Source organism: Mobula hypostoma, chromosome 10, assembly GCF_963921235.1.
Source record: "Mobula hypostoma chromosome 10, sMobHyp1.1, whole genome shotgun sequence".
NCBI classification, from domain to species: Eukaryota; Metazoa; Chordata; class Chondrichthyes; order Myliobatiformes; family Myliobatidae; genus Mobula; species Mobula hypostoma.
Window position 1 is genome coordinate 11,928,363 of NC_086106.1, and position 13,696 is coordinate 11,942,058.

General features: G+C 39.4%; 1 protein-coding gene across 1 annotated transcript in view; it reads left to right on the forward strand.

Annotated features, from left to right (window-relative positions):
- The window catches only part of LOC134352656 (heterogeneous nuclear ribonucleoprotein L-like), a 39,581-nt gene that overhangs the window by 17,169 nt on the left and 8,716 nt on the right, over window positions 1-13,696 (forward strand). The window contains exons 7-12 of the mRNA XM_063059998.1: window positions 7,432-7,491; window positions 9,494-9,813; window positions 10,897-11,021; window positions 11,353-11,554; window positions 13,083-13,140; window positions 13,665-13,685. Of these exons, the coding sequence (XP_062916068.1) occupies window positions 7,432-7,491; window positions 9,494-9,813; window positions 10,897-11,021; window positions 11,353-11,554; window positions 13,083-13,140; window positions 13,665-13,685 (786 nt within the window). The remainder of the gene's footprint in view (window positions 1-7,431; window positions 7,492-9,493; window positions 9,814-10,896; window positions 11,022-11,352; window positions 11,555-13,082; window positions 13,141-13,664; window positions 13,686-13,696) is intronic.

A 13,696-nucleotide genomic window follows, 5' to 3' on the forward strand; every position in this document is an offset into this window, starting at 1 on the left:
CATTGTGACATTTTTGTCCTGAGCCATCTTCAGGTGTCATTTTAGTTAACTGAAATTATTTCCTTCAGTCTCAGAATGCATCCGTTAATTTGGATTCATGCAGTTTAGCTATAATGCTTGGTAGAAAGTAAAATTGAGGGGCAAGAAGTACTCGTCTTTTTTTTGGTAACTTCCTTGCCCCTGTGTTGCAGTTTACTATCTCAATGACGGTGTATAGGATAAAGATTTTTGTTAACGTTGGCCCTGATCTCTTAGATAATGGTTGAAAGTCAAAGGTTAAATCTTGAGTCTACACTGAGGTAAGCTTCCAGCACTGGTGATATTGGTTATCTGGTCCTGCCACATTTAGGGGGGGCGGGGGTAACAGTTAATGATTGGTGTGAGCAAGGTGATAATATAGCTGTCATTCAAGCACGTAGACAAATGCAAAGCCTCAGATTGCTTTCTTTTGATATATTTCTTTCTGGACATATTTGAATCTCTATACATCTGCTCACAGCAATATCTAAATACATTGTGAGAGCTACTTGCACTGAATTGTACTTGTCATACTTGGGTTTTCACCGTACAGGAAAAAAATGTATATACACTGCATTGTTTGCTTCCTTGGATATCACTGGAGGCAATTTACTATCAGTATTCCATCTTAATTTAATATTTTTCTCAGAGACTTGTTGCATTACACTTGATTCATAATTTCAAAGTATTTCCAAGCATTTGCCAGTGCCATTAGAGTACAGATCAAATGTTCTGTGGAGGCAACTGAATAATTGGCAGGTTAGAACTGAACCTTTTTAGTTTAAAAAGGGATTCTACAAACTTGTGCTCTAATGTTCGATAGAAACTTTAGTGATAACACTGCGGTCAGTGCTGTGTTTTTGGGAATTAAGTCTAATAAGATTTGGCTTAATTACTCTGTTTGAATTTCTGAAATGACTTGTCTTCTGCAGTTCAAGTGCTTACACACCTCAGGGGATTTTTTCAATGATTATTGTGAATTTTTAATATGAACTTAAATTTATTTCCACATGGGAATGCATTACTAAATATTTCTATAATATATTTGTCCTGTTATTCCCTGTGAACAGTTGATTAACTCTTTGTGTAACTGAAAGTTTCAAATTTAGTAGTTTTCTGATTGGGTTTTAACAAATGCAAACTAATAGTTATAAACTATTACTTTGCCAGTAGTTTACTGTTAAAATTAGCTGTTGGTGAATTTGGTATGATGTTGATTTATAGTTTTAAGGTAACAGTGTTATCAGTAAGTGTTCTTTCTTGTTTCCAGTCTTACGAATTTTAAGTTTTTACACTTCATGGTTGGTCAGTAACAATATGCTGCTTGATTTTATTCGGGATTTGCATAGGGCTAAAGCTTTCTCCAATTAGCTGCATTAAGAATGTTGTTCTGAGATTTCAATACTTTGCATTTAATTATTACGGAATATATTACAACACCTTCACAGTATCTCAACATGGGTTCTTATATAGGTGTACTTGTGACTACCAGTCTGACTACTATCTATTTTTAGCCGCTCATCAATGGCGTGAAGTGAGGGAATTCATTTTGTGTCACCTCAGTTCTTCAGATATTCAATCTCACTTTCTGAGTATGGATTTCAACAAAGATGCCTATCAATTTTCTACTAATTTGTCGGAGCAATAACCTCTCACCTCATTGCTTAATCAGAGCAAGGACACGCCGTACATTTTTTGCAATTTTTCATATTTCGCTCTCTTCGCCCAAGATCTTCAAGCATCTTGAAGGGTGAAGATTCTGCAAATGAATGTATTGTATGTATAAATGCTATTTTCATGACTGTCCTTTGATGCCATGTCAAAGTGGGCTAATTACAGAGTAATACCTTTTTTTAATTCTGTATTTCTTGCTTGCATTTTAGTTTCTCACGGTTTCCACCCTTCTCAGTATTTCCACAATAGAAATGGCTCTAGGTTGAGCAAAATCATTTATCTGTAGGAGTTTTGAGTGTTCTTCACAGAATGGGATCTGCCAAGTACTCTGGATCACCTTGTTTACACTGTCCCTTCAGTCATCTGCTATTAAAGGTAGCCTTGAGATTGGACAAACAAATCTAAATGGGGATTAAACAACCGCTGTCTTTATTTGGTGTTACCTTGAACTATGATGGTAGATATTTGTAATTCAGCAATAGTATCCCCTTAATATTGTCAGTCTTGTGTTCTTCTGATGAAAATGTCCCCAGCAATTGGAACATGGTCCCAGAATTGTTTCCCGTTTGTTTAATTGTGTTGAAACTCGGTTTTCTCTGAAGTGCCTGTCAATGCCAGTGTGCTAACCAGAAATCGAAGGTTGCTGGAAGCTTATCCTCCTCATACGGCAAACCTTCAGCCTTTCCTCAACAGCCTCTATTCACTGACTTCAATACAAGACGCTCATTTGTATATACACTCGTAACGGTGAGCATTACCAACGCTGGACGTCGGCTGCACCCACAGCTTGTCACGTAGCTAGCACTGCGCAAAAGGAGAGAGGGAGAAATAATCCATGTGATCAACACTGTACTCACAAGAAAACACAATTGAGCGAGGACGTTCTTCAAGCTGTCAAGACCATGAAATACCTGAATAATTCACCTCAAATATTTCCCGTTTTCTCTGTAAATCTACCTCATGAAACCTCTAACAAGATGAAGACACTTGAAATCATTCATCTACAAAGCCTCCTCTCCCTGTTAGCTGCAGAAAAATGTGACACTTTCTCATGTTCACTGAGACCTTGTAGGTTTTTATTCCACCGGTACAGATGCTATTTTGCATTAAATACTCCAGTCATACAGAATCAATGAAGGTTCCTTCCACTTGGCAGACAATTCTACAGCCAGAGAGCCTATTACTTCAGGAGAAGTCTTTCTGATACCATCTGTAAGCAGGTACATCAGTGATAAGGGTATATATGCAGAGCATGAGGGTAGCAAAACATTAAAAACTGGACAGTTGGAATTTATAATGCCCAGCATTTCAAATTTTGTCATCCTTTTGTCACGTATGGAGCAGCATGTTACTTCTCATTCGTTGTAGTTTGAGAATCAATTTTAATGGGACTATTTAAATACCCATGTGAGAGGGCACACGAAGCAACAATTCTCTCATTTTAAATGATGGGATTAAATTGCTTAAGTGTTATAATCCTGGTGAGTGGGAGGCATAAGATGAGAAATTTTTAAAATGGGAGATGGGGAAATAGTGGCACAGTTGCTTAGTGGTTAGCACGACACTACAGTAGAGGCGACCCGGGTTCAATTCCCCCGCTGCCTGTAAGGAGTTTGTATGTTTTTCCCCGTGAGTGTCTGGGTTTTGTCCCACAGTCTAAAGACATACTGCTTGTTAGGTTAATTGGTCATTGTAAAGTGTCCCATAATTAGGCTAGGGTTAAATCAGGATTGCTAGGTGGGCATGGCTCGAGGGGCCAGAAGGGCCTATTCCACACTAAATAAATAAATAATAGAATAATGGTATTTAAAAATCAGTTCAGTGCTGTTTGTTTCAGTATCTCATTGTCTTGGTGACAGTTAGAGCAGTCTAACGCCAAGCATGTATCCCAGAGGTTGTTCCTGTGGAGGATTGCCAACCCAGACCTCGGTCATTCAGCGCATGTCGAAGCCAGCCAAAAGTGGAGCTGTTGGCATTGCTCCCACTTCCTGGCTTTTGTACCATTCCTTTTGAGTGTGATGGGCACTTCTGCCTCCACTGTCCACTAAGCTGTGTTCTGCAATTATCTGGGTGGTTTGGGTAGGGAAAATATCCTGGTTTCCCCTTAATTCTGTTTTAATCTCTGTCATTAGTTATCATACTCTAGGCGTTGCATAGTGTTCTTCAGTGAAATCTCACGGTCTCCTTTTTGATCCAAAGATAGAACAGTCATCTTTGTTTATAGATATACCTTCCTTTGGCGAAGCTAATTCAGAGCTTGGCATATAAGTAGCCTATTAGAAAACTTCTGGAATAAAGGGAACAAATGCAGGGGTGGTGGAATTGGCAGGTTGACTGGTATTGATGCAGGGAGGAGTAATGTTCAAACTGATGACCCGCTGCTACATCTTGAGCAGCTCAAGTTTGGTGAGCAGGAAAGCTTCGAGCTGTTTACGGAGTGTCCCAAAGTAACAGCATGACATTAAGAGAAACAGTGACATGCTGCTCCTATAGCAAACTACACAAGTATTTGCACTTTCTTAATTTCAGTCCTGCAGTGGCACTGGTAATGGGTTTTATGTTGCCGTTTTGCCTCTACCTGTTAAACATTATCACCTCAAGTCCCAAATGCTTTTCCAGATTTGACCTGAGCTTCATCCTTTGAGCTGCCTCTGCTTATGTATACAAATCCATGCTGATCCAATTGTCTATGTTCCATTATATATGTATGGGCAGGGAGTGAATTATTTATTTCTCACATTCATTAATTTTCTCTTCAATCACATTTCTAATGTATCACTGACTTCTGGTGATATTAAGGGCCTTTAGTTTTCAGTGGGGCTGTTTTTCTCCCCGCCCAAAAGCATCTTGCAGGATAGGCTGAGGGGGAAGATCTTGCAACCAATTGATATCTGAACCAACTTTAATTGTGCCAACTTTTTTTGGATACCATTTCTGAAATGGCAAATGATTAATGGTTCTTGGCTATGTAATGGTAATCCCCTAACTGGTTTCTGTCTTGTAAGATACTTTTTGGGTTTGTATAGCCTTTATAAATCATGCAGGCTTGAATGTAGCAGTGACCGTGGAATGCATGAGCAGTATTTCAAAGTTCAGCCAAACCTCTGTGGGTATGTGGACTGTTACAGAATCTCTTAACTGAAATATGCTACTTGAGAGCCCTGATGGTGCTATTACCATGGAATGGATAAAAGATATTACTGAGCAGATGTAATTTCTATCTGTAAGTCATAAGTGATAGAAGTTTGAGCACTCCAAAATAGAAACATGAAGAAATGCAGAGAACCTGTGGTTTGTCAATTGCCAGATGAAGTGCGATAGCCTTTGGGGTAACTGCAGGGTCTAAGTCTTTGCTATCACTTAGCTCACGCTTGTGCTCAGTAACGGGTGCGTTTTTTTGCCGGGGGAGGGGTATTGTTGCCTTGCTGCCGCTTATGCTGGAGGGGGGCTGGGGACTTCAGTGTTCTCACATTTAACTGTCATTGATTCTTTGGGGCACTTCTTTTTTCGTGGATGTTTTGCAAAGATAAAGCATTTCAAAATGTATATCGTATACATTTCTCTGTCATTAAATTGGATCTTTGAAATGCTAATCTCAATTTAATTACGTACCCTTATGGGAATTGGTGCAATGTCAAAATTGGTTAGTTGGCTCATGACAGTGATAGATTTCCCTCTCTACAAGCTGATCGCCCTTCATGTCAGCTCTGCTTGTATGATGGTGGATGATCTTTTCCATCCACGACTTTCCTCCCCTAGTCCTCTAACCCTCGCCAAAAAATCGTCATTTGCCTTGAGTAAGTGTGTGATTGAGACTCCGCATTTGACTTGGTAGTGAAAGTTAAAGATTCATTGACCTCTGGAACTTCAGAAAATATTAAGTTTCCTTGACAGTCAAGTTGTTTGACGAGCAGAATTAGGCCATTTGGTCCATCAGGTCTGCCCCGCCACTCTGTTATGTCTGATTTATTGTCCTCTCTCAACCCTATTCTCTGCCTTCTCACGGTAACCTTTGACACCCTTAATAATCAAGACCTTTAAATATACACAATACCTTGGCCTCCATAGCTGTCTTGTGCCAATGAATTTGTCTGGTTCAACGCCCTCTGGCTAAAGAGATTAGGAAGAATTTCTATTCTAAATGGATGTTTCTTCATTTCTGAGGTTGTGTATTCTGTTCCTAGAATCCCCATTCTATCCAGTCCTTTCAATATTCAATAGGTTTCAATGAGATTTTGTCCGCTCATTCTTCTGATCTCCATTAAGTGTAGGCCCAGAGCCATTAAAAGTTCCTCATACCTTAACCCTGGATCATTCTAGTGAACTTTTATCTGGACCCTCTCCAGTGCCAGCATATCCTTTCTTAGATTAGGGTCCAAAACTGCATTCATTACTCCGAGCGGTCTGACCAATGCCTCAGCATTACATCCTTTTATGTTGTAGTCAATAGTTTGCGGCAATATATTTTTTAAAAACAGGTTTGGGTGTATTTGGTCAGAGAGCTGCGTGAACTCCCTACTTCTCGCGTCAGTGTTTGCTTTAGGGTAGATTAATTGTTTTTACATAATGTAAATTATCTGCACTTGGAGCATGAAAAGCCACGGGGGATATGCAGGCAGACAGGGGCTTGCTGACGTTGAAGCCTAGCCTGACCTCACCCTCCCTATAGCTTGCGAGTTTCCAGTCAAAGTTGCAGGAAAGTAACGTTAGAAAACAAGACCTAGGCGGTTCTGTATATGCTTCCCAGTCAGTCCTGAAATTTGGCTACCTCAGCTCAGTTTTGGTGAAATAGATTAAATCTGTGGATTCATTCATTCCAGTTGCTTTTTTCTAAACTGCTCAAATAATTTAGTTTGGCTGAACTTTGAATTCAAGCTTTTTGCAGATATGGTCACTGGCTGGGTTTGATCAGTTTAAAAAGAAAAATGTATTAACCCCATAATATGGCCTAAATGTCAGATACAGACACGTTAGCATTCCATATTCACTGACAGATCAAATTTCAAATCTGTGTTTTACATTATAGACTATATTCTGAAACACAGCCCACAATGCAATAACTGTATTCTATGTGGGTGATGGTTAATATTTGCATAAGCAATTGTCACTTGATTTTAAACTAATGTACTTGGACACTTCAGGATATGTTCACACAGATTATCAAATGAACCAATAAACTTGAACGTTGCATCTTGGGGTTCAAACACTGAAGACAGCTTTCCTTTCATCACTTCTCACATGATCTGGTCATCAAGTCTTTCGTATGTTAATGTGTTTCTTCTGTAATTTCCTCTGTGCTGTAAGCTTAAATGCAAATAAAGATCTATGATGTGTAGAAGAATGTTCTAATTGTAATCTTTTGTTTCTATGATCATGTACTGTAAAACCTATGAAGCAGGGTTGAAGTTTCAAGCCTGTGTTGAATCTTCTTGCAACCGTATGTTTGATGGAGAGCCATCTTTCAAACCATTTGTTGCTGTTTGAGGCATAAAAGTGGTAAGATAATGTTCACTTGGACCTTGTGCCCTAGCGCTGCTGTAAGTAGACATTTCTGTATTAGTTCTGTCTTATTCTGCGTACTTTCAAATTGACTTCTAGTAACTGTTTGGTATTATATCCTTGGGGAACGGTACTTAATCTTGTGCTGCAGTTGGGACTTCATGTGTGACAGTTTTACTGCTTTTTTTTTTATTCCTGTTGTATGTAATGGTTTCGTTAGTTTTCTGTTTTATATTCCAGAGCCTCCGAGCAAGCGTTCAAGACCACCTGCCTTGCTTGGCGATGCTCCATCCAGCTTTGGTGAGTGAATCATGCCAAAGAAAAATCCCACTACTAAACAGTGTGTTCAGTTTTTTGTATTATGCTTCAGTGAGACCACAACATAAGATGTAGGAGCAGAATTAGGCTATCTGACCCATCGAATCTGTTCTGCCATTTCATCATGGCAGATCCATTTCCCTCAGCCCCAGATTCTTGCCTTCTCCTTGTATCCCTTAATGAAGAATCTTATCAACCTCTGCTTTAAATATACATGAAGACTTGACCTCCCCGGGTGCCTGTGGCAACGAATTAGAGATTCACCACTCCCTGACTAAAGAAATTCCTCCTCAAATCTGTTCTAAAAGGACTCCCCTCTCTTCTAAGGCTGTGTCCTCTGATCCTAGACTCCCCCACCATAGGACACATCCTCTCCACGTCCATTCTGTCAAGGCCTTTCAACATTTGATACGTTTCAATTAGGTCACCCCTCATTCTTAGTACCAGTGAGCAGAGCCTTTCAACATCGGAATCATTTTCATGAACCTCCTTTGTACCCTCTCCAATGCCACCACATCCTTTCTTAGATAAGGGGCCCAAAACTGCTCGCAATAGGAACAACTTTCTTTCCATTTTGAATTTTAAAATGTTTACATGCTCAGTACCTCTGGAGCTTCATATTCAAGATTAGATTGCTTTAGAGTCCTAAATATGTTTGTCCTTTTTAAGCTTGACCTTGCTGAGCTTCAGTACAGATAATATCTGTACTGAATTAAGCCATAAAATGAAAGATGAGATCCAAATCCACTGAATTTAGCTGCTCTTGTCAGGGAGTGGGGCTGTGCTGTCCTCTCAGACCACTTGTTTGCAGTACCTCCAGTGCAAAATAAAATTATTGAACTACCATAGGACTCATTTCAACAGAAATGCAAAATCTTGCTGCTTTCTTCCCTTTAAATCCAGATTTGGAAAAGTAAAATCCACATTTACTGTCTTTTAAGTTGGTAATGGTTGACAGAGTGTTGAACTTCAGATTTTTTGTGGCTCTCTGAAAGTGTTTCAATGGATAACTTTGGTCAGATGCCTCCCTTGGTATTCAGGTGCACCTTTCTTAGGCAGTACCTTCCCTAAATTACAGATGTATTGAAATTGCTGGCCCCTTGTGTTAAATTTTCTTCATTCTGTTAGAGTTTCTTGTTTTAAACATAGTATTGATTTGTCAGGAATTGAATTGGCCAACTTCTAGAATTCTACAAATTTTGTAGCAATATTGTTCACCTCAGGCTTGGCTTTCAACTTCTATCATATTCTACAAAACAGTGAATAGTCATGACTTTCAAAGTACATTTATTATACAACCTGGAGATTCATAGCTGCAAAACAAAGAAACCCAAAAGAACTATTTTTATTATTAAAAGAAACATCATCAAACACACAGTGTGCAGAGGAAAAATAAAATCATGCAAACATAGCATTCTGAACTGAAGACCACAAAGAGTCTATTCACAGGCCCTTAGTTCGGCACAGCGAGCTCCCTCGCCTTGGGCCCCAACACCCCGATCTTTTCAATCTGGCCCTTAAGTATGCTCGGGGGCATGAGCCCAGCTGCCTTGTTTCAGTCTGTACCCAACCTTTGCAATTTGGCCCAGCACTTATGTCGATTGAACCTCTGGTCTTCCTTGCTCTCAGTTCTCCGTCTCAGTTCTGTTGCATTGTAGCCTCCAAGGCCTAAGGGAAGTTGCAAGCTATCGTTTGCGATGATGGTTTAATAGAAGTGATTAATAAAGTGTTTTGTTTTCATTACTTCATTGTCCACCAGCCAGAAGTCGCTGAGATTCACCATAAAATAGTGTTCACGTTATTTTAAATCAATGCCCATTTTTTAGTGTGGAGACCAGTGCTGAATTAAGCAAATATAAGCGGAGATCACGTGATTTCTACAAAGCAATTAGATTACTCATAAAATACAAGTTTGTTTCTGGTTTTTCAGAATAAATTACATATCTTTTGCAATCTGACCATGCTTTACTTTCTCTTTGACCAGGTCATGGCTATCCTCCTTCATACCATGGGTTTTATGACGACGACGACGATGATTATACTCCTCCACATCGTTATGAAGGCAGGGGGATGGGTCCTCCTCCACCACCTCCTCCAGTGGCAGGTCCTCGTAGGGGTCCACCTTCACGGCGCTACTCTTCTCAGTATGGTTCCTCAGTGCAGCAGCCTCCACCACTTGCCCCTCATGGTGATTATGGTCCTCTTGCTGATAGCCCAGTCCTGATCGTGTATGGGCTGGATACTAAGAGAATGAACCCAGACAAAGTGTTCAACATTTTCTGTCTCTATGGAAATGTGCATAAGGTATGTTTGCATGGGACTTTGCATTAGTCTTTTTTTTAATAAGTTTGACATTGTTAGTGCTTGTTTACAATCTCTTTGCATTGTTATCTTAGTTTAGATCAAGGATCAGCTTCATTCACCGTATACATTCACGTGTGTGTGTATTTTTTTAAAACATATAAGCGATTGCTGTGGTATGTTGGAATGACAGACAACGAAAAAAGACAACATTCAATAATTATACTGAATAAACAATATTATTGTGCCCTCAGTTGGGAGTTTCCCCATTTTAAGCTAGGCAGATAGCTAAACTTCAGTCCTGAGTAGTTTGAAGGCGGTTTTATTATTCACTGTCACAGTACAGAACACAAGGAGCTGATGTAAAAAGACTGTACATTCTTATGAAAGGTAGAGTCAAATATTGATTGCAATGCCTCTAACGAATGAATATGCAAGTGATTGGTAGCTGGCCTAATATCAAAGGTTAATTGCTTAATAATGCGATCAGTAATCAGCAACAGTGGTGAACAGTAAGCAGAAGATCTAGTATTTGGAAATAAAGTAGCAAACCAAATCGAGGATGGCGGACATAACGTCTTAAAAAATTAAAGTACTCATATGAAATAAAATGTGTACAAGTACTGGTGTGTATTTACTTTAATGTAAATTAAAGGAGCAAGCCACTTTTTTTGAACTGCTGTAGCACTCTGTGACAACAAGCAATGACTTGTTGACTTAAGATGACTAAGTGTGATCTTGAGCTTGTGTTGTGTAGAAGCATATTTGGGAGTTATTGTTATGGAAATGGTTGGCAAATAGAAATAAACTACTGGACTTGAGCCGAATTTTGACCCAAAATGTCTACTGTTCTTTTGCTGCCCCCTACGTTGCTTGTTTGCTGAGCTCTTCCAACAGTTTGTTTTGGCCTCACATTCCAGTCTCTGCAGTCTCAATTCTCCACTGTTTTATCTTGAATAGTGGACTAATATTACCTAATTGCTATTTCCTCTTTCTCCCCTCCGAAAGTCCTTGGTTCATTTTTTTCCAGAATTTTTTAAAACTCGTGTTTCAACTTATACTTAACAACTACAAATCTATTTACAGGTTAAATTCCTAAAAAGCAAACCTGGAGCTGCCATGGTGGAAATGGGGGATGGATTTGCAGTGGACCGAGCCCTCACGTGTCTAAACACTGAAAACTTTCTGTTTGACCAGCACATAAACGTATGGTAAGGCAGCTGTGCTGGATCCAATTCGTTTTCCGAGTATGTCATTTGTAGAATGGAGATCAGTGGCAAGGCCAAATGGCCCAGAGCAAAGTGACCTAGCAATTCACTTCTAGGTCAGTTGAGTTTTACCTCCTCAGGGTCTTCAGTCAGACTGGTAAGGATGTTGGTGAACAACTAATTTTGTGGTCACTTTCTGATACTGCCTGTATACTTAAATCTGAGTGGGATTTAAAACAGTCACAGGATTCAGTTCAGATCTTCAGATTGGTAATCAGTAGCTAAACCTCTGCCTTTATTTCACTGAGGGTTTTTTCCCCTCCTTTCCCCACAGTGTATCAAAACAAAAGGTAATTGTCCCTGGCCAATCATTTGAGTTGGAAGATGGCTCTTGTAGTTTCAAGGACTATTCAACTAATCGAAACAACCGATTCACCAATGTGAAGCAAGCTGCCAAAAATCGAATCCAGAAGCCGAACAACATGCTGCATTTCTTCAGTGCTCCTCCAGGCACTGTTGAAGAAGTATTCTATCAGGTGTGTATGTAGTATTGCTCTGAAACAACTTTCCCTTTGTAAACCTCATTATTCTGAAATAGTGCTGTGTACAAAATAGAAACGCCCAAGGAGCCTTGGGGCTCTGTTATTCTGGTAAATCTGAAGACTTCCTCATACAGATGTCAGCTGTGTGAATCATCAAACCTGTTCGGTCCATTTAGGCAGCGTTTCCCAACCTAGGGTCCATGGACCCCTTAACTGTATTGGTCCATAGCATAAAAAAGGGTCAGGTACCCCATTTTAGGATGTTTGATTATATCAGTCCACTTTCCAAACCTGATTTCCCCAATGCCCAAAAACTTGATTTCTCTTTGAATAATCGTAGCCCTCCAGAGGAGAGAATCCCAAACATTTTCCTGCAGGTATCCATTTAGAAGTATATTTACCAAAACCTATATCTTCAGCTAATTTTAGATTTTTGTTTTTGTTTCATCCATCGCTTTTGATTTAGTGTCGTGACTGTGAACAGAGTCATCGGGGTGCAGCTGGTAGATATAAAAGTCTATTCAGGGCAAACACAAGCTCACAACCTTAGGAGTCACGACAGAGAGAGAGAGAGACTCTCCAGCTCAACATTACAGCACATCTTTATATATTAAAGAACAAGCTAACAGGACAATTTACAAGATCCTGATAATGCTGCTTTTGAGTTGCATGTAATTTTTCAAATACCTGGGCCTTTCCACCAACACACATTAAAATTAGTGTTAACTATTGTGGTCTAAGTCGTATATATGCAATGGCATGTTGATTGCATTCATGTATGTGCAGACATTTCAGGTCAGTTGGCTGTTTCCTGGTCTGCAATTTACTCTACAATGCAGCTTCAGGAAGACTATTGTTTCAACCTGCTTTTAAATTCAATCTACAATCCATATTCAGATCTGAAGACTGGTTCCTGTTGAAATTAATATTTGCTATATTGCACATCTCCCGAATGTGCCCTAACAAACTAGGTTTGGAAATTTTTGGTTTCATCACTTTTGCTGTATTTCAACCTGGAAGAAAGTGTGTTAATTATATAATGATAATAACATTAAATATTTGTTTTTTTTAAATAATTTAGTCACTTTCTGGGCTTGCCAGGAAAAACCAAACTGTATTGTCCATCCTTAATCACCCTTGAGAATCGGTGACAAACTGGTGGAGTTCTAGTGGAGGTACTCTTACAGTGGTGTTCATTTAGGAATTCCAGGATATGGACTCTGCATTCAGGAAGGTGGTTGGCTTAGTACTTAAGTGCCAGAAGCTTTTGTCCTTCTGAGGTAGAGGTCACTGGTTTGGAAGGGGCTTTCTGAGTAGCCTGGGTGAATAATGATGGCATACACAACAAATACTGAGTTAGTGATGGAGGGAATGAATATGCCTCTAGTGCACGGGTTGAAAGACTAAAATGTAGCTTTATTTTTGCTTTTAACTTTAAATGTTTGATTTCCTGGATTGGCTATTTTGCAACTAATGCTTGTATTTGCAGAGAGCAGGCTTGTAATTTTGCATTGTTTTCCAGATATCGGACAAAGTTGATGTGAAGAGGCCTAAAAGTGTCATATTTTTCAGTGGGAAAAGTAAGTGATTTGTGGCTCTACTTAACCTTCAAGTAATGTTGCTCTGTGTGTGTGAGAAATGTTCTCAGAATACAGTGTTAGTCTTCAAACACTCAGTGAAAATAGTGCTGTTACAAATCTAGTCCTTTGAGGGTGGTGTTTGTGTTTCCCTGGAGCTCCGTCTATGTATGAGGCAGGTAAACATACTGCCATGTATTGACTAGAAAAATGGAGGCATTTATCTATATTTGAGATCTGGGAAGTTTCCAAATTATTTATGTTGGAGCTAAGATCTTAAAAGAATATACCTGACAATATGAATTGCTGTCATGCAATTCCAGTGAATGGGTTATTCCTGGAGTGTAGAGAGTTGCCATTATAATGGGGATCATTCCTTGTTCTTGAGTGCTACTAAATAAAGCCTTCTGTGATTCATTTTTGGGCAACAGATTATGCTGCAGGTTGTATATGAATTCTCTAGGAGGAAGAAGGCTTTATTAAATATAAATTTGTATTTCTTTCTTCCATTATCCAAACCGGACCAGCTGGATCTAAAGGAAATCAAGGTAGGACATAA